We start from the raw sequence: 21,222 nt of genomic DNA on the forward strand, positions 1-21,222 counted from the left end.
GTCTCGGAAATAAAGACCTTTTTTGAAATATGTAAATAATTGGGAAAGGGGGTGAAATAACTGTAATTCATTGTAAATCACAACGCCCATCAACAATCTATCGCAGGCCAATTTTAGACAAAGAGATATGCCCGAAAGCTATACGCCAGCCCCTTTCACGCCTGTCCCTGCCCACCACAGTCAAGAGACGTCGTCTATTGGCCAGTGGTGTATAATACCCTTTGTTTATTGGTTAACTGCTTTGTAAGCGACAGCAGTTCATATTTTCCACTGGGACTGGTGTACAGACAGTTCATGTTCCAAAAATTAACAAATTAGAAGTGTGAACTTTCTTGTTCGTTGCAATTGATGAAGAAACAACGGACCGCATGAAGGTAAATAATAGTTTACATATCTTGAGAAACACGCTCTCATTTTCTAACGTTTATTATTTGTACACTAAGAGCCTCCGAGAGCAGTGACTTGATTTTTGAATCGCCTTAGGAACATATAAAACAATTGAATTACAAGTCTTGAGGATGCCTCGAGAACGTGCCAAGGTCAGCTACAGTTGTGCTACATCTTATGTTAATGTCTTGTAAGACCTTCGTTCACCCTCGTGGGTCGCTTCTGGATGGTGAGAGGCGCGTGGGCATCGATTACAGAAAAGGGGCACAATGTCGAAAAAATAATCCGCTGAGGTCATTTTTAATTGCGGCTCACTCACGGCTTTTTTTTTTTTTTTTAAGAATACTAGTTGAACCAAACCTCACAAAATGTTGAATTTATCTATGGAGGTGAAGGCTAGAAGAAGAAGCTATTACAGGACTTTGACAGAGAGCGCCTTCAGGGCAGGACTGCTGTATACAATACTTCGCGTGTGCTGTTGGCGTCCAGATAACCGGATCAATAACCCACTGTGGTTGCACACGGAGACCCCAGTGCTGAACTGTATCTTTTTGAGTGAAACGTTACTCCATATCCGAGATATTCACCTTATTGGGAAGTTCAGCACTGGACCCTCTTTGTCACTTCTGTTGTTGTCACAGCAGTGTTCCATGCTTAGTAACCTACTTGACATAAACAGTATTTTTATGTGTTACAACGCCGTTAATACTAGATAAACACTATCAAATATTGCATAATGTACGGACCCAGAGCAAGAAGATTTTGAAATTACTCGTGTATGTCACCCACATTTTCAGTCCTGTGAATGCACTCTAATTAGTTAAAGAAGTAGAAACTTTTTGTGGTCCCAATCACAGGCTTTGTTGGGAACAATGCAGTCAAACTTGAAGTTTCACCTCAGTGACGTGCTTTGTTGTGACTTGAATACCAGCGGCAGTCAAATTTACTGGTTCTTGTTTCTCTGTTCAAGAATAATTATAGAAAATGCACATGGGTATTATGTGCTTCCAAAAACAACTCAATGGGCAGTTATCTTATTGTGTTTAAAATGGTTGTTGTCAGACAAAATGAGTTTTCCTCTCCAGGATCTCATCTAATCACTGAGCTTCTCATTTTGAAAACCTTGAGTACATGATGTGTGGGGTATGAATTCTTTAGATTCCTGATGGATTTGGTAACTTATGGTTCCAACCTCAACACCCAAACCTCTAGCTTTTTTTTTCTCCATCATATGCCAATGTTGACAGACTTCATACTGTGGTCATTTCAATGGAATTGCACTTTGTATATGTTTGTCTGAATGATGGGCGGAGAGCCAGGGCCAGAGCAGTAGACTCATGTTGTTTCAGACTAGCCTTTTGTTTTTTCACTGTGCTTTCTCTCCAAACTGAATGTAACACGTGCAAATGCTGTGCACTTTGTCCAGGAACAACCTAACTATTAAATTAAACTGAGAAGAAACAAAACAAAACAAAACAAAACACCCCCACCCCTCCCCACACACACAGACACACAGATTTAAACCCCAGTCATTATTTGCACAATGACTAGCAGATGCTAATCAGTCAATGCAAAATTCAGTGAATAGGCTACAGATTAAATTCTTTTTGTCATCTAGGAGAAATTGTTTCTGCGAAAAAAAGACCTTGCTTATGTCTCTTATGGTCAATTTGAAGTACACAAAGAGAGCTCTGTGTGGTTTTGTTTCTGCGTAGAGAGTGATGAATTTTTGAACTGAGAGAAGGAACACAAACAAATACCCCAAAACTATTCTGTTCTCTATGTCCCCAGGATAAATTCCATTTCGCTCCTGAAGAGCAACCAGGCAATTTTAGCACAAACACTCGTTAAGCTTGGGAACTCCACTGTGTTTTAACGTATGAAGATAACACTGTGCAGTCACCTTGAGGAAGTGGATACCTAGCATGGATTGTTTATTTAGAGGGTGTAGTGGACATGTAATGGACTTATAGACATAGACATAAACTGCTCTCTCTCAGTCTGACGTACATTTGTTTTTTGAATTTTACAACTCACAGCCTCGTTCTCCATGGTCACAGCCGTACGGCTTGTATGTCAAATGAATTGGAATGCTTTGCTACGAGTTCTCATTAGCTCCTCTGGGACATAGCCTGAGAGCGGATTGGCTTGTGGCAAACAAGATGCGTTGTATTAATTATCCCTTGACATTATTGTGTCTAAGGTTGGCTTCGAGACAGCAACAAATATGGTTGGATTAAACGCTTACGGTTTTAGTGTTTTGTCTCACTTAACACTGTACAACGCAGAATATTTGTATTTTTCACGCAAAGACAAAACCTCCCCTTACCACTAGTACTAGAAAGTGACAGTTGAGAATGAATAGGTGACTGCAGCATTGTAGTATTGCAGTGGTATTGCATGGTATGTTCAGCAAAGACATTTATATGAAAATTCAGTGAAAAATCCCTCTGGGGGATTTTTGTAGTAGCAGGCACAAATACTGTGGGAATACTGGGCTTTCCCATGGGATCTGTTTCCCACTGTCGGGTAATAAGGGTCTTGGAGAGGTTAACCTATCTTATGAGTTTCAGCTTGGAGCTATGAAAAGACCACAGAGTAATCCTGCCCTGTTGGTTTGATAAAATGTTTTGAGTCACTAAATCCTGCATCCCTCTGTAAAATGAGACCTTCAGAAGTCCCATCTGTATCAATGTTCTATTGATGTTTGTGTATGCATGTTTTATTTGCATGCGATGTGTGTGTGTGTGTGTGTATGTGTGTGTGTGTGTGTGTGTGTGTGTCTGTTTTCACATGGCATTTTGATTTACCATCTTTTGATTTAATAGCGTTCAGACCTTTAAATGAACTGAAGCTAAAGTTGTTGCTCTGGTTTCTTTCAAGTTTGTGTGCGCGCATGTTTTTGTGCACGAATATGTGTGTCTGTGTGTGTGTGTGTTTCGCCATCAAGAAAAGCTGCATGCTTCACATGCATTGGCACACTGTCATTATATTGTACCAGTAGTGGAACCACAAGCTGCACAGAAGACTGTCAAAAGTATTAGATGTCGTAGAACTCTGATGTAATATAAGTCAACATAATCATTCAAAAGCAAGTGTCGTGTTTCAGAGAGAGAGAGAGAGAGAGAGAAAAAATCTTTCTCTCATTAATTTCTGTAACCATGGCCTTGATGGAAATGTATTGTTAGCTGGTACACATAGGGTATATTTGAAGCCTGCATCCCATTGACCTGGCAGGGTTTGTTCTTTTGAGATAAGAGCTGACCACATGAATGACAGATGCTGCCTCACTGAGCATTTTGTCTTCAAGGCAAGACCGAAGCCCGCATTCAAAAAGTCAAATATCAAAGGACAAATTCATGCCAGTGGTTGTGAAATTGACTGAATTGACTGAGAAATAAAATTTGATACACAAGGTCATGTTGTTTCTGCTCAGAGAGAGACTACTTTGGGGGATTAAGTAATCAGTTTAGGTTTCTTTGAAGAGTCGAGGAATGTTTGGGTTAGTACGTTTGACTGAGAACGTTGCTTTTTGAATTTGACCGAACTGTGCTGCTTTAGCCGGATGAGTCTCTCAGCAATCCACTCCACGTGGCTAGCGTATGTGGCAGTGGTAGCTGGATGACATCACTGTGCGGAAACATCTTGAAAAAAGGGAAGAAAAAAAAAAAAATCGCAACCCTTTGCCGTAAAGGTCCAGATCTGTTCAAAGCATGATTCACTGCAAAGAAAGCATGACTAGACGCATTACAAAGAGGACAAATCCAGCCATCTCAGTGATTCATACCTCTGTATTTTGTCTGGTTAGCTTTGTTAAATCAAATTTCCCAGACAAAAAGGTATGAAGGAGATTTGATATCAGTCATTACAAGTGAGTTCATCTTTCTCTGCTTAGTCTAAAGAGACGTCTCCTGGACATTGCAAATCTCTGTCCTCCTCACTGATTTTACATGGCATTAGTTATCATACTTAAAAATACAGCAATTGATAAGATAAATACAACATGAAAAGATTGTATTGTTGCTGATTAGACATGGTCAGTATTACCAGTAGACACTTAAAGAGGTTTTGTGACCGTTTTAGCATCGCATTCCATTCTCATTCTTAGCAATTATGTGTTCAAACTGCATATATAGACTACTTCATCCATGTCTCGGATATACAGACAGCGTCTCTGCTCCTGTTGCTTCTAAGACATTTGTATTCAGTAGGCCTGTTTGCAATTTTTTTCTCTTTGGTGGAATTATCATTGCCACTAACAGCAAAGAGTCAGATCATGTTTGTGTGGGTCAAGACACTATTCACGATTAGAGTTCACAGTTTTGCTGTAACCAGGAGATTTGGCACAGGGGTGAATAGTTTGATGGTCTCTGGATGCACAGCACAACACGTTCCAAATATTTCAGTCTGACAGAAAAACGTTTCAGACTCGCGTGAATGGGCAGGGGAAAGAGTTCGTTGGAGAGCACAACACGCTACAGTCAATTTGCTGTGGGCCTCAAGTGTTCAAGTATGCTAATAGCTTCCTGTCTGTGGCCTGATGTTTAAGCCAGGCCGCGACACAGACAGCTCTGTCTCGAGGGGTTCAAAAGGGAGAAGCTTGACATCCATGATCGAGATGAATCCATTTATTCATTCTCATGTTCTCTCATGAAATGTCATTTGGCATTTACGGTCGGCCGTAATAAACAGTCATAATTTTCTAGGTCGTTCAAGGTCGCACTGAGATGAGCTCAGATCTTTTTCTTTTTCGGTCTGATTTATCTTTATTAGGTTAAGGAACTTGTCTACTCATACTACATAGTAACCCCGAGTGAACGACAACTACATTTCCTGTAATGTATTTACAGGACACGTATGTGCTATTATTGCATGGGTCGTCAAGCTTAAATGGCCTTTATGTAAATCAGTGGTTAGAATCAGAGCAGAAAAAAATAAGTATTATATAACATCAGTGTGTGTGTGTGTGCGTGTGTGTATATATAGCCATGAAACTAGGATTTAGACAATGCAGACATTTTAGCGCCTGGCGGAGAAGGGAGAGCGAGCGTTTGCGGTGTTGTTTATCACTCGTTCATTGGTCGTTGTGGTTTCAGGAGTCCAGGATGAATGTGGAGACCTTGAATAAAGGAGAGCTGCTGATGCTTCTCAGCATCCTGGAGGGAGAGCTGGAGGCTCAGGACCTGGTCATCAACGCCCTAAAAGTAAGTATCCCAACTTTGTATCCATTTATCTGCATTGTATCTGCTCCATTCTGCTGTTTGAGCAGCTCGTGTAAGCTTGTTATAAGGTTCCCTCCCGTTCTTTGCTGCATATTTTTTTTTTCATATTCATTGTGGGGTCATTCGTAGTCCCATGGTCATAAAAATACTTTATTATGCATGACACAATAAAGTGTTTTACAGATTCACTTCGAGGCGTTGTAATGACAAAAAAGAACTCTCTGAATCTGAAAAAGTGATACATTTTTGGAAATGTCTGAAGTTAGGACAGAGAAAACGATTTGTTCCCACAAGTAACAATTTGTTTTAGTTTTTGTTTTGTACTGATTTTTTTTTTGTCTTTTCCCATCACGCTGAGGAATGTTCCTTTTGACGAGTGACATGGTTTTACTGTAAGTGTGCCAAATGGGAGGAAAAAAAAAATGTTTTTGGTTTGAGCTTGGCATATCTTGTGTCTTTCATCCTGCCATCGGAGTAAAGATGGTTGGAACACATGTATACACCACAGCTTCTAATGCTTAAAGGCTTAGCACACATGTGACTAAACCTATACATGCCCAAAATAATAATTGTAGATACCTGAAAACTTGCCAAAGGAAAGTATTTAGCTGCACACCCAGTAAATGGGGACTTTGGCACTCTAAGGCTCTGAGAGCATGCAAAAAATTCAGTGAGTGCTTTGTTTCACACTGTTTGAACAATCAGGCTTTGTCGATTTAGATTTTTAGCAAAAGGCAAAAGGCTACAAAAGTAATACGTGAGACTAGCAGTATGTGTGGAATATGAAATGGATAAATCTTCCAACAGCTTGCAACTGAGCCAAAGAATGGTAAAGTGACAAATTGTACAGTGACTGTCATTGTGTTTGAAGCATTTGACAATAACAGGAAATATGTGTAGTAAAATATAGCCATGGAAAACAGAGCAAGAGGGAAAACTAAAAAGTGTGGGGCATGATAGGGAGAAAGCTGGTGCTTTTCTGCCTGCACATACCGATCATTCAGTCAGCAGTGATCTGTCTCGGTATGTGCTTTTCACAGAACGTAACAGAACATCAGTATAACACTCTTATCATCGCCAAGACCTGAACAGACGTCCTCTACGTGACGTGAGCGCAGCTGAAAGCTCTCTGAAAGATACTGTTGTTTTTTTGTTTTCGTTTTTTTATGGAAACACAACCAAGTGTGGATCCATTTTTGACCATTTGAACTTAACACGTCACTGAATAAATCAAACAAATGAGCAGGCTGAATACAGAAAGAAACTTTTATTGATCACAAACTTGCCGATTTTAGAAAGGGCAAATTAAATTCTGTCTGGTCGGCTGAGCCGTTTCCCCCACGGTGAAGTTCTGGACGTCTCCGGAGTTACGTGCACGCGCACGACCCTACAGGGAGCTCCTGGACCCTCATCAGAGTGTTTGTGAAGACTTGAGAAACGGTGTAGTGAGAAAGCGAGTAGCATGGCTGTAATTACAGAGCAGGAGCAACAATCTGAGACTCATTATACCGCTCCCTAGAGAGGAGGAACCATGACCTCCTCCTGCCTCCTCCAGCCACTCTTGTCCTGTCTTTAAGTCTGGAGCTGCCTGAGAGCTACGTCTCCTCCTCCTCCTCCTCTTTCTTTTCTTCCATCTCTCTCCGGTCATTAAAGGGTTTCAGTGTTGCTCGGGTTGTCTTTAATGGAGTCGTTGACTGAAAGGATGATATTTCAGTCCCTAAATATTTATTTTAGTAATTATAATTAAAGCAAAAGTGTTTTTAGCCACGGGGAGCATGCATGTGCTTCTTCTCACAAATCTAAATGTGTTTATACAACTTTTGAAAGATGAAGGGGAAAATAAAGATTATTGGTCTATGAGTGCTATTTTTTTTTTTAAATGAATTGAATCTTGTTTTTTAAACATTTTGTCAGCCAAAGCCAGAAACAAAATGAGTTATCTGAATAAATATACAGAAATCCAGTAAGACCAGTACTTAGTGATAGAGGATGTGTTACACAGTGAGGTGTCTCCTCAAGCTTTCAAACTCTGTTTACGAAACCATCTGACAGTGTGTGATTCCCATACATCAAACTGTCACTGTGATGGGATATGGTTTATTAAGTAAGTACAGAAGCATTAAGCTTCTCATATGAGTGGGCGCGCTGTTAAAACAAACACACTGTAATGACACTTATGCTTAAGTTGTTTTTTTTTTTTAATGTAAGTATCTTTGTCAGCCGGCGATGATGTATCGATCAGTTTGATTGAACTCGTTCCAAAGGGCGTGCCTGACAGCACAGCGCAGCAACTCTTTTTTTTTTTTTTCCTCTTCGAATTGACTTCTTGATCGTTGAGTGGATGTTAGGGCCTCGCGGCTCACTCGTCAATCATTATTTTCGGGTCTGCTGTCATTCTCTCATACCGCCCTACGTACAATACTCTCTAAGCAAGTCGCTTCAAAGCATCCACTCGGGACACGCCTAAAACATTGGTTATGTAGACAGGGCAACGTTTTGATTGGCTGTTCGTGATCATTGGTAGTGAAGCCTGCGATGTGATGTGTTTTATTTTAAGTTCTGCCTGAGTCACCGTGTTTTGCTGGGGGGCATGGAGGCAGGGAAGGAGATAGTACTTTACCCCTCACTGCACCCTGTTAGGCTTTTAGTACATGGCCCAGAGCATAAATTCACACACACACACACACACACACACACACACACACACACACACATTAGACAGACAGACAGACAGATAGACAGACAGACAGACAGACAGATAGATAGATAGATAGATAGATAGATAGATAGATAGATAGATAGATAGATATACAGACAGACAGACAGACAGACAGACAGATAGATAGATTAGAAAATGGCAGCCCTCAGCTCCTGCTGTATTGCTGGAGTCAGCAAAAGAAAGGGAAAAACAAGGAGCATGTTAATGACCTTAAGCTAGCCAATCCCTTCAGTTTGCCTGACCCATTGAGTTCACAGTCTAATTTAAAGGACTTTATGGATGCAGGGTTAAGTATTTGTTTGTGTGTGTGTGTGTGTGTGTGTGTGTGTGTGTGTGTGTGTGTGTATGTGTGTGTGTGTGTATGTGTGTGTGTATCTGTCTCTCTCATTCCGTTTCCATACCAGTCACTGTTTCCTGTGGAGAGTTAGTTTCCTGATCTCCACTCTTGGTATATTTAGGACAATTGTTTGTTTATTGAGTATGGAAGGAAGTGTGTTACTACTGCAACTTAACCATCCTATCTTAGATCCCTAAAGGAGAGTTCACAGTGGTAAACAAAAGTGGCTAACATGAAGGCACACTTCTTTATGTTAGGTTTTTTTTTTTTTCATCCCCAGCCAAAGAATCATGACCTCATCAAGAGCAATACACAGAGCGAATCCTTAAGGAGTTTGTTAGTGAGACGTGAAGTCAGTGAGTCATGTTCAAACGAATAAATCCCTGCCTGTTAGTCACCTATTGAATCAAGCGCTTTTATACGCTGTGTGATAAGATCAGTGGAGAGATGGAACTATAGCCCACAAAAAAGAATAAAAAATCACGCAAAGAACCCATTTCTTTTTGAATGGTGAGATAAAGTGAAAATGACCGATCTTTAAACCCAGGGCTATTAGGCTGTATTTCAAGATGAATGCTTTTTGTCTTTCATGGTTTTGTTTGGATTTAAGAGAGAGAAAGAATGAGGGAGAGAGAGAGAGGGAGAGAGAGAGGAGGCGAGAGAGAGAGAGATTAAGGACTCCATTGCCAAGCCCCATTTTTGGCCATGGTGGTTGTGTAGTTTTCTCTCACAGTGGCTCTTGGCACAGAACACAGAGACAGGGCACCAGGCAACTTTTCTCAACTCTAGAGGGGCTGCAGAGGAGAGCAATGAAACTGAGGAGTTTTGGTATTCCCAGGAGTTAAGAAAGGAAAGAAAGAAAGTCTAATTGTGTGTGTGTGTGTGTGTGTGTGTGTGTGTGTGTGTGTGTGTGTGTGTGTGTGAGTGAGTGAGTGAGCTAGTGAGTGTGTGAGTGAGTGAGAGAGAGAGAGAGAGTGTGTGTGTGTGTGTGTGTGTGTGTGTGTGTGATTGATATAAAGATTTGAGGTAAATTTCAGTATTCCCTTCCGCTTTTTCCCCAACTTCCTTTCTAAGAACTCTTTGGATATCAGTCAGTCTCTGTCTGCAACCACACACCATTAGGACTTCCTCCATGGACACTATCCCAACCCTGTTGCAACCAGATAATGTTTAATGGTTAATGAATCTTGCACATTTCTGAAAGTGGCCAACATGGAACAAAGGATTTTTTTTTTTCTGTTCATGTGAAAGGCAAAAACGCCAGTGCTGAAATGATTAAAAAAGAAAACATAACCTTAGCCCTTCTTTCACATGATACATGCTACCAGTCCAACACAAAACAGTCTTATCTATGAGTGGTTATTGTCTTTACTGAGGTGGAGCTCAGTTTGGCTCTGTTAACTTAACAACTTGATGGCAACGCCCCGATAGCTCCAGACAGGTAAATTCTTTGTGAGATAGGATTTACTGTTTGCAAGTCCCTTAACTAAAGGCTGTTCTGTTCATAAAAAAATAAAAATAGAAACTGGCTGGGGCAAAGTTCATGTGCCGTGATTTAAATCTGGTCATGCAGTTAGCTTTATACACCTTTCCGTTTGGCTTTGTTTTTAAACAAGCTATCATTCCACAGTCTTGGTTGCACTCTTTTAAACTCTTTTAAAACAATCAGTAGTTTAAAGACTATAAAAACCATTTACTTACAGATGACACAGTCCGCTAAATCATAATGACAGATGAACTTGGGTACAGTAATCAGAGTTTTGTGGTTCTCCATTGCTCGCTCTCTTTTTTTTTTTTTTTCTTTCATGACCTCAGCTTCGGTCTGGAGGTTGTGGTTTCCCTGAAGTAATTCACTCAGGAAACTGGTTTATTGCATTAAGGTAAAGTAGAATTTCCTCCTGTTTTTCTTTTTCAAAAAAGAGGGAATTTAATGTTAGAAAAAAAAAAAAAAAACTAAACTAAAAACACCCATTTCTCAGCTTTACATGTTTGTTCAGCTAATGGCTACAAGGACAAACAAGCTTCTTCTTAAAAATTCCTCATTTACTCTCAGGTACTCAAGCAGAGTGGAGGTAAAAGGGGTATTTAGGTCAAGGCTTGAGCCTGAGAGCTCTTGTGTGCACTACAAGTTTGTGTTCTTGTGTGTGTGTGTGTGTGTGTGTGTGTGTGTGTGTGTGTGTGTGTGTGTGTGTGTGACTGGCTGGGCGTGTCACTTTATGTTATAGCCGTGAAGCAGAGGCTGTTGAGACTAGTCTTGTCTGCACTTGTCTACTTCTCTCTCTCTCTCTCTCTCTCTCTCTCTCTCTCTGTCTCTCTCTCTCCCTCTCCCCCCGTCTCCAACTCCCTCTGTGACAAAAGGTTGTTCCTCAAGGGAAACTTCCCTTCACTCATCAACCCCTCACCCAATCATATTCACTCTGGGGCTAAAAATACTGAAGACCAGTCAACCTCAAAAAAGTACCTTCTGTCCCTGAGGACTGAACATTATGCTCAGTGGATCCAATGATAAACTGATCTCAGAACAGAGCCTTGTTGACTCACCGTTCTCCCTCCTTTGGTGCTCAGCTGAGAAAAAGATAACACATCCTGGTGAATGAGTCATCGCAATATGAAAAGAATCTTTTAAAAGACAAAAGTTTAAGACCTAAGTAATCAAATACTAACTGTGACTGCACAGTCACAGTAATGTGATACAGTTTCCAGTGCAGTAGACTAACGGTCTACAGTATGCTTAAGAAAATAAATAAGCATTCTTGGTGGCTGCAGTTTTTTAAATCCAAATCATGTGAAAGACTACTGTATAAAATGAGTCCCCCCCCCCCAGACAGTCTGTTGGATCTAGTCCACATGGTTTGGTTTAAGAGCAGTGATAACTAGACTGGATTCTTGCCAGAATCCATGTTGTTTGAACGGTATCTATGGGAGAGAAGGTGTCCTGGAAACCACACATAATGAAGCATTGATCTGTTTTATAATACAGGCTCAGAGTTGGACTATGAGCCATTGATTATATGATGCTTTATATAAAGCCTTCATCCAGGTCACAGGACAGCACGGGACCGTACAGTACTGAGAGAGTACGCTGTTGAATGTTGAAATGGTGTGTGAGATGTTTGTCACCGGCCCGCACTAAGATCAGATGCGTATTTCGATAATAACTCTTTTAAACTTTGACATGAATGATATGCTCATTTATTTTTAGCTAGCGCAATAGATCTACATTAGTAGTGGTCCCTTCTAAGCTCAGAGAAAGGTCTTTGCTCCTCTTAGAGCCGTTGGCTTTGTGCTCAGCCCTCCTCTATACTTACTTAAGTGTTGATCTCTCTACAACAAATCTGGCTTTCTAGTCCCTGCACCTGTACAGGACATATGGTATGCTTATAGTATAACCTTAGAGACTAATCTGGAGTGGTGTTTTACACTTTCCTTATGGCCACTCATGCTCTGTTTCCCAACTCCCATTTGATGGGAAAGTTTCATTCCAACGTAGCAGTAACACACCTGCACACCCAGTGTGACGTACCAAGCCTAGCACTACCCAACCTCATTCAACTAGGGTACCAATCACCAAAGCCTTGGTAATAAGCCCTTTGTTATGTTATAATGAGCTTATCTTAGATCTTGTGTTCGGAAAAGAGAATAACCAGATTCAAGATTCTGGACACTACTCTGGGCTATAATTAGAACTCATACCATAAGGAACCAGATTAAAGCTTGTGCTAGATTAGGCTGCTCTAAGTGCAGAATCAGATTTTCCCTTTTCGGTGAATGTTGATAAGATTACGACAGGGATTAAGTGAATTTCTGCAAACCTACGCTTTTCTCTCTCCTGTTAATATATCCCTGACTACGTTAATCTGTGTATGAAAGTGTGCTTTGTTTTCTATCGATCTGTCACTCTGCACTTAAACAGTAAGTCAGGGTCACCTTAAGGGAAGGGGGGAGTGGGTGGGGGGTGGGGGGGGCTGTAGCAGACAGACATAGATCTTGTTCAATGAGGCAAAGGTATGCAAGCCCTTAAGAGCGTATTTTTGTAGCACTTTGGAGAACACATTTCCTTTCCCCGGGTTCAGGCACCAGATACGCATGACGCCCGAGGAGAACCAGCGGCCTGTCGAATGATTGGAATCCGGAGACAACGGAGCTGATCCGATCGCAGGAAATGACCCAGATTAGCCTCTCCAGACGGGATCCTTGGCGGATCTGGGTGAAATCGAAAGGGCGGAATCAGAGCTTGTCTAAGCTCATTTCGAGCCCATTAAGAGTAGCACAGAGAGATATTAACTCCCAGAAGTGAGTGCTTTTGAACTGACAAGATCGAGAGGCCTTAATGCGTTATCGCAACCACACACATCGACACAGACCCAGACAGGAAGAGACAGTCGGCTTGACCGATAGTCACGTAGCGCCAAGATTGATTTAAGGGAGAAGTGAAGTGGTAAAAAGACTGGGCAGTGAGTCAAGCATTGTCCTGATTCATGATGGATTTAGAGCAGAAGAGCCAACGGTTCATCTAACCAAAGTAGCGTCCGCAGGCACTGCAAGCATTGTCTCCTCCAGTCCTCATGGGATTAGAGCAGACTTTCACCATTCAATATATTCCAAATATTCAGATGGAAACATTTCTCTGCTTTGAAAACTGCTGCAAACCTGTCTGAGCTATGCTGTGCTGTCTTTCAGTACTGAGCATTTTTCAAACATAGGATTTACTTCTTAATGATCAGAGTGTTTTTGTTCGCTCCAAAAGCCTCTTATGACACCAGGGGGAGTCAGCCCCATCTTGGTGCCCCCTGCCAAGCAAAGGGAATGGGCATCTCTCCCAGGGTCTCACGCTCTAGACGTCTCCATGGAAACAAACAACCGATAATGTTTAGTACCATTCTCACAAAAGACTCCTCCTACTTCAAGCACTGAAAACACATTCCAAGTAGGAAAAAAGGGGGGTAGAAAAAGAGAGAGAGAGAGAGAAGGAAAGAGAGAGAGAAGGAGAGAGAGACCATAGTCGTGTAACAGGATTCTTTACCGGCTGCACTGACACCATATATATGTCAGCTGCAGAATGTATTGTGATAATCACTGTGCTCTCACGAAAAACAGAAACTGGACACTCTCCATCTTTTATTAGAAGACAAAAGTGTGAGCAAACGATATCAGATTGCTCATGGTTTCTGATTTGATCAGCTTTGGTCCTTTTGTGGCTTTGTGTGGGTGTCTGCGCGTTTGCTGTGTGGGAATGCTAAATAGGATTCAATAATCCCAGATTCATTGGGTTGGAAATTAGCAGCTACTGCACACCACCTGAAACTCTGCGGTTCAGTGACTTAACACTCAATTAGCAAGTCAAGTTTAAGACATTCTTTCTTTTTTTAAATCCACACACAGACGGTTAAAAAAAGAAAGAAAAAAAAAAACCTACCAGATTGTGAACAGCTGTCTGAAACCGTTATTTATCACGCTGTGTTAACCAAAAAGAGAAATTTTACATGAACACATATGTCAAAGTGGGCTAACACAGATGAGATACACAGCAAAATATATCTCGCAAAAATATGTAGTGAAGGTTCACTAGCAGCTGTGTGAAAACAACATCCCCCAAACCAAAGCCCAAATCTTTCATTACAAAGACTTTGCGCCTAAGACTCAGTGATTAGCAGATGCTATTGGCCAAATGAGGAAAACAGGGACCATTAAAGTCTGGTTAAAAATTACCCATGGAACCTCTCAGGCATACAGTTATCCTTGAGAACTCTCCACTGAACACACACCGAGACCTAACAGTGAGAACTAATGGTTTGGAGACTCTCGTGTTGTAATATTGACTTTAAATTGTCTGCATTCTTTGTTTGTGTTGTAAGAGGTAGTACCACACAGAGGGGGTTTTCTTTTCTGACTGCCCTGAGGGCAGGGGCTTGGTTGATGTTCACTCTACAGGAGTGATGTGACTAAAGAAGAATGCTGTTGAATGGAAGACTGGCATAAACTAGGCCTGAGCATATTTTTAGATAAGTTTCAAAACATTTCCAGAGTATTGTGTATTGATACGACTTGCGACTTGACCTCTTGGATGTATCACAAGCCACTACATACATATATATATATATATATATATATATATATATATATATATATATATATATATATATAAACACACACACACACACACATATGCTTGTAAAAATAGCACATATTCTAAGCAGAATATATAGGTTTAATGTTTCAAATAAAATTGATTTCAAATCTGACTAGAACTGTTCGGCGTTTCAGGTCACTGTTTTACAGCCCTGAGGGACACGCAGTTTGAGTCCATAAAAGCAGTTGGCTGGGATGGAAGAGGTCTCCCCTCTTCACCTCAGCTGCAAGCCACCTCCATCTGCTGAATCATTCAGAGAGGGCTGCTCCATCCTGGCCTTGCCCATTTGTCAAACGTCCCCTCCATCTCAGCAGACAGAGGGACAGCGACCAGCCTCCACAGCTGCACCCTTTGTCCCCTCTGTTTGTGTGGAGTGGAGGGTGTTGGGGGCTATCTTTAATCCGTCCCTCCTGTCCTCCCTGAGGGAGCATCTAACACCTGCCCGGGGAGGGGGGGTCTGATTGGTGTTTTGGGGTGGGAGGCTGCATGAAACACCCTGTTGTGTGTGTGTGTGTGTGTGTGTGTGTGTGTTTGTGTTTGTGTTTGTGTGGGATGGGAGGACCTGACAGAACACAGGCTGCATCTGTCTCTGGTCAGCGTGTGTGTCAGAGGAAGGGGAAGGCCTCTGCACCTGGAACTCTTTAGGAGAGTGTGGATTTCTATGTTGACTTTGGCACCGACAGTGGAGGGGAGCCATCCCTCTCCTCTATCTCTTCTTCTTTCTCTCATTCTGCCTCTCTCGCTCTCTCTCTCTCTCTCTCTCGCTCTCTCTCTTTCATCCTGTCTCTCTCTCTCTCTCTCTCTCTTCCAAGTCCCACTTAGTTCCTGTAACAGGAAAAAAGAAAAGAGAAGTTTTGGGTTCACATCAAATCTACAAAGGCTTCTAATTATATACCCATTGTACACTGTCCAGACTCCATGGGCAAATACCATGATATACAGTCAAAAAGAAGCATTTACACACACACCAGTTTTGATTTGAATGAACTTTCCTGCCTCATTAGTCACCTAAAATGGGTTCAAACTTGCAGTCGTTTTGAAATAGGAACTGGTTAATGAATCTACAGCCGTTAAACATAACAGTTGTTATTCTTGCGACAAGCAGCAAGTTACGACACGACGTCTGGTCCGCTTACCTAAACTTATCCCTGAAATGCACACCCTCCTTAACAAGTCCCCGACCTAACCTGTTACCCAACCTCATGCCTTTACGTATGTATGTTTGTGTGCGTGTTTTCCAGGGCCAGCACAAAACCGCCTTTGTCCAGGAGCGCTATGGGCAGTATGATCTGAGCGACCCGTTCCTCGCTCTGCAGAGGGACAGCGAGATGGCTCGGAGTCAAGGTCCCTGCGCGGGGGAGAGGAGTCAGTCCGTCAGTCCCAGCCCTTTGGCCGTGCTCAAGCTCGTCATGGCCCACTGTAAGAGGATGCAGGAGAAGATGATGGCCCAGCTGGCCGCCGCCGAGAGCCGACACAGGAGGGTAAGCTGCGGTCAAGGGACGACGCCGACCTCTGTGCTTTAACGTTAAGCTGTTACCGTTTGATTGAACACAAGGTTTCCTGAACCCAATCTGAGTTACTCCCCAGCGTTTTCACATGGCTTCTCTCTCCCACACACTCCTGACGCTGACTGTTAAGGGCTGTGGTTATTGTGCCTTACGCATTTCTATGATTCACTGGGAGACAGTATTTCCACCGAAAGCAGTCCGTGTAATCTAAGCGGTAATTGTGTATTATGCATTTCTATGATTCACTGGGACACTGTGTATCACCTGAAGGCAATATGTATAATTTTTACATTAATTTAGTGCGTTGCCTCATCTGTGCATCCTATAAATTAAGATGGGTAAGTGCATTATGCCAGTATGCTGGATGTATAACCCTGATTACTGAGTGCTTAGTTTAATATGACTTTTACTGAGGAAAAGGAAACCAGCCAATATTTTTGAATCATTTGGTCAACTACAGACTACAAGGGCTTAATAAAACCCCACTCCGCCTCAGAAGGACCTCACCAAACACGTATCCTCAGTAATATGAGACTAAAGAGCAAAATTACAATGTCCCCAGACTAAGAGAAAATGAATCAAGTCTTCGGGGTCAACATACCGTAAGTTATACCGAGCATAGCATTTTCTCTCCACTTTTATATGTATAAAAAAAGAAAATCACCAAGCATTTAGTAAAACTATTTTACCTCATTAATGTCCTTTTTGGCGAAAAGCTATCCGAGTTTGACCCCTCCCTTACAGACTAGACCTGGGTATTAGGGGAACAATACAGTTCCACTGCGAGGAGACGGGCATGATGCATTGTTTCTCAGCTCTGGGCCCTTTGTTCTTTGGCTTGGTCCTACACAATGACTCTCTTGTCAGTGTGAGTATTGACCTTGGGGACCAACAGAGCGCTCCCTAGCTGTAAAAGGATAGGAGAGGCCTGCGCAGTCAAAAGCAGGCAGGGGGTGGGGGGGTGATTTAGAGACTTGAGGTGAAATTTGATCACCACCCAAATGGATCGTCAAACGGGTAGAGGAGGGCTACTGTACGACCTGGATTTCAGCATGTGTGAGCATGTGTGTGCACACCAGTGAGGGTACTGTGGAAGCGTGTGGAGCTACATTATTTAGGACAGTTATGTGTGCGATAGACTTATATGTGATCACACACACACACACACACACACACACACAACTAAAAATAAATTGAAATAATACTAGTTGTGCTGTAAGTTGTTCATATTAGCTGTCTCTGTAGTTTATTTCATCTGAAGAACACATTAGCAGTCTACACATCAAAAAAGTTCTTAGATACACTGAGAACATTTGCCAGTACGTGGAAATCAAATGTGAAAACAACTTAATAATTGTCCCAAGCTTAACTGTGGATTAAAGTTGAACTGATCTGAGTTTGTGTTGGGTGTGCGTGTGTGTGTGTGCGCGTGCGCGTGTGCGTTTGTGTGTGTGTGTGTGCGTGTGCGTGCGCTTCCTTTGTACAGGTCATAGCTGATCTTGAGGAGGAGAAACGGCGCCATGCTCTGGACACTGCCGAGGGCGATGATGTCACCTACATGCTAGAGAAGGAACGGGAAAGGCTCCTGCAGCAGGTAACCTAGCAACAGCAGCATAACACACTGATACACACATTTCGTAACTATCAATGCACATACACAACATTACCGAAACTTAGGAAAGGCATAACAATCAATCATTAACAAACAGACAATAGCACAGCTGATAAGGGGCGGACGTCAGCTACTGAGCACAACCTGTCAGCAAAATTCCCACGGAACTTCCCCGAACTTTACTGTCGCTCATTTTGGGACAAAAAATCCACTTGTTATTGCCCGCTCCCCTCACCCCCATGCCACGAACATCCAAGAGACATTCTTTCGCACGTCCAAATCTGTCTGGTCTTCCCTCGCTCCTTGTCCATCACCTTTACCTCTCCGCACTTAAGACACGGAATCCAAGACAAACTAAACGTGCAAGGCTGGTCTGCTTCACAAGCTCTATTGTGTAATACAATGGCACATAGCTTGGTTTGGGGGGTGGGGTGGGGTGGGGTGGGGGGGTGTGCGTTGTGCAGCTAACAGTGGCCGGGAGTCTCTCTGGCTGGGATTGTTCTATAGGAAGCCCTGGGAGGAAAAGTCCATTGTGTGTGTGACCTGTAGCATGGGGTGTGTTTTTATGGTGACAGGAAAGCCTCTGATAATGAGTGGCCTGAGTGGCTGAGGTCAGAGCACAGGCAACAGAATTGCGTAAGAGCCCCTTCCTGTCTTTCCTTCCCTGCCCCTACGCTGCCATTCTGAGCATCTCTCTACCTCAGATGCCTGGGCATCGTGGGTAAGGTAATAATCAGATATCAGTCAATCTAACGTTGGTCTAATGTCGATCTTTGAGGGTATGCGGCAAAACATCAAAGGCCTACCTGTCTTGAAAACATGTAGCATTCATCCCGTGAAATACACAGTGAGTTATAACAGTGATGAAACGGTGCGCTGTCTACTTTTCTGACATGCTGAGATTTGTTAGCTGAGCCAAAAAGAGGGTGAACGTGTCAAACTTGCATTCCCACTTTGTTTTCATCAAAGCACTATACAAGGAAGTGATTTTATTACTCCTTGATGATTTTATTACTTACTGTGCATAGTTCTGTGAGGTGAAAAAAAATTGTCGAATTTAGAGGGTATTAAGCTACAATATTATTATAATTTTCTTTAACTTTGACAATGATCAACCAGATTTTCTATGTTATTTTTTTGTATTACAATGAACTTTCCCTTTGATTTTACTTTTAATGCTGCATTAAGTTTGGGGGCGGAGGGGGGCATGGTGCCTAGTAGCATGTGAGACATAATTTGTCTCCCTCTAGTGTTCATATGAATATCCTACAAGAACTGGGTATCATAATAGTGTTCATCTGAAGAATTTTACTCAACCAAAATCAAGCACAGGTATCAATATTAGTGGTACCATACATGGACACAGTTAGAATGTGCCAAATTACAGGTAATAAGGACTTCTTTGTTCCTGTCTGGTCTTTATAGAAGTCATCAATCAATGATGTCATCAATCAAATTCTCAATATTTGCACTTTAAAAATCACAGCTCATCTCTCTCTCTCTGTCTCTCTTTCTCTCTCTCTCTCATTCTCTCTCTCTAGCTGGAGTTTGAGAAGGCTCAGGTGAAGCGGTTGGAGAAGGAGCAGCAGAAGTTGTCAGGCCAGGCAGAGGAGGACCTGGCCCAGCACCAGCAGTTGTCTTCTGCCCTGGCCAAAGAGTGCCAGCGCGCCAGCGCCAAAGCACAGGAGGAGGGTCAGCGCGTTGCCGAGCTTACGCGTCGCCTGGAAGAGGAGAGCAGCGCCGCCGAGGAACTGAAGAGGGCGCTAGAGGCCGAACGCAACCGCGGCCTGCAGATGGAGGCACGGGCCGAGAGGCAGCTAGCCGAATTCGACACTGAGCGCGAGCAGATGAGAGCTCGTCTGCGTAAAGAGGAGGCCAGATGCCTGGAGCTGCAGGAGCAGATTGAGAGGCTTAAAAAGGAGCTAGCCACACTGGGAGAAGCTAAAGTTAAAGCTGAGGAAACAAAAGCAAAAACGACACCTAAATCACCAGCAGGACCGACGCTAGTGTCTGCTTTTAGTCAGACAGAGCCCGAGGTGAAATCAGTAAGCACAAAGACATCTCCGCTGCCCAAGCAGAACGGGCATCACCACGTCCAGAAAGAGACAGAGGCAGCAGAGGAGAAGCCCAGCCAGGAGAATGGCGGGGGAGATAACGGGTCAGGAGGAGGCCTGCATTCGCCCATTCACCTCCAACAGAGTCTGTCACCCAGCAGCACAGCCTCCTCTTCGCTCACCTCCTCTCCTTGCTCCTCGCCAGTCCTTAACAAGCGCTTGGCAGGTCTAGGCGCTTCTAGCCCCACTTACCAGTCCTCTTACCAGGCAAGTGTCAACCAGCGCTTCCATGCCGCACGCCACAAGTTTCAGGTTCAGGCTGAGCAGGAGCAGCAGCAGAGCGGACTCCCGCACTCCCCTCGAGACCTCTCTCCGACCACCACCCCTCCCCCGGAGAACAGCACAGCCAAGCAACTGGCCCGCAACACCGTCACTCAAGTTCTCTCTCGCTTCACCAGCCAACAGGCATCTGGAAAGCTCCCAGCCCCAAACAGCTCTCCATTTGGCACAGACTACCGCAACCTGGCCTCCTCGTCTCCCTCTGCCAAAAGCCCGGGCCCCCTGTCTCCAGGCATTAGGTCACCCATTATCTCCAGATCTGAGAAGGGCCATCCACCCCCTGTCCCACCCAAGAAACCTGGCCTCAACCAGTCACCTGCTTCACCAGTCACTTCTGGCAGAGGCAGCCACTTCCCAGAGCTTACGGGAAGCTGTGGCCTAAACAGCACACAAGAGGGCGCTAAAGAGCCAGACTTGGTCATGTCCTCCTCTAGCTAACATGCACAACACTAAAAGGCACTATAACATGTGTCGGTAGTTTATACTCTATGAACTCAATCAGCTCTCTCAAATACTGTCCAGCTAAAATGAGACCTCTTTCATGTTCCCTTTTATCAACCATTATTTGTAATGATCTTTATATGTCTAGTTATATTTTGAGATTTTTTATTTATCCCTAAATATTATCTTGTCCTTTTGCATATCATGTTTATGGATGAAAATACAGATGAAATTATAAAATAAAAAGCAATAATTTTGCAGTAAACTCAGGCTACTAATGAGAAGCTGTCTAAACTATAGTTCAGGGCCTTTGATATAATACTTAGCAGGTGCAGCAAGATACTGCTTGGTTGGCGCTGAAACAGAGGCTGCTGGAACAAAGCAAGTTTGAGTGAGAAAAAGGGGGGACTGAAATTATAAATCTCAGATACAGCCCTGAAAAGATTCTGTGAGGTATTAAAATCAATGTGTTA

The 21,222-nt window shown here is 42.9% G+C and overlaps 1 protein-coding gene across 1 annotated transcript; it reads left to right on the forward strand.

The window, feature by feature from the left end:
• Positions 1-285: 285 nt before the first annotated feature.
• On the forward strand, positions 286-20,909 carry cttnbp2nlb (CTTNBP2 N-terminal like b). The gene is made up of 5 exons (XM_030784500.1): positions 286-374; positions 5,484-5,591; positions 16,037-16,276; positions 17,790-17,897; positions 19,457-20,909. Exons 1-5 carry the CDS (start codon positions 369-371, stop codon positions 20,744-20,746), a joined length of 1,752 nt encoding a protein of 583 aa, XP_030640360.1. The 5' UTR covers positions 286-368; the 3' UTR covers positions 20,747-20,909.
• Positions 20,910-21,222: the final 313 nt, after the last annotated feature.

The sequence above is a fragment of the Chanos chanos genome, chromosome 9 (assembly GCF_902362185.1).
Source record: "Chanos chanos chromosome 9, fChaCha1.1, whole genome shotgun sequence".
Lineage (NCBI taxonomy): Eukaryota > Metazoa > Chordata > Actinopteri > Gonorynchiformes > Chanidae > Chanos > Chanos chanos.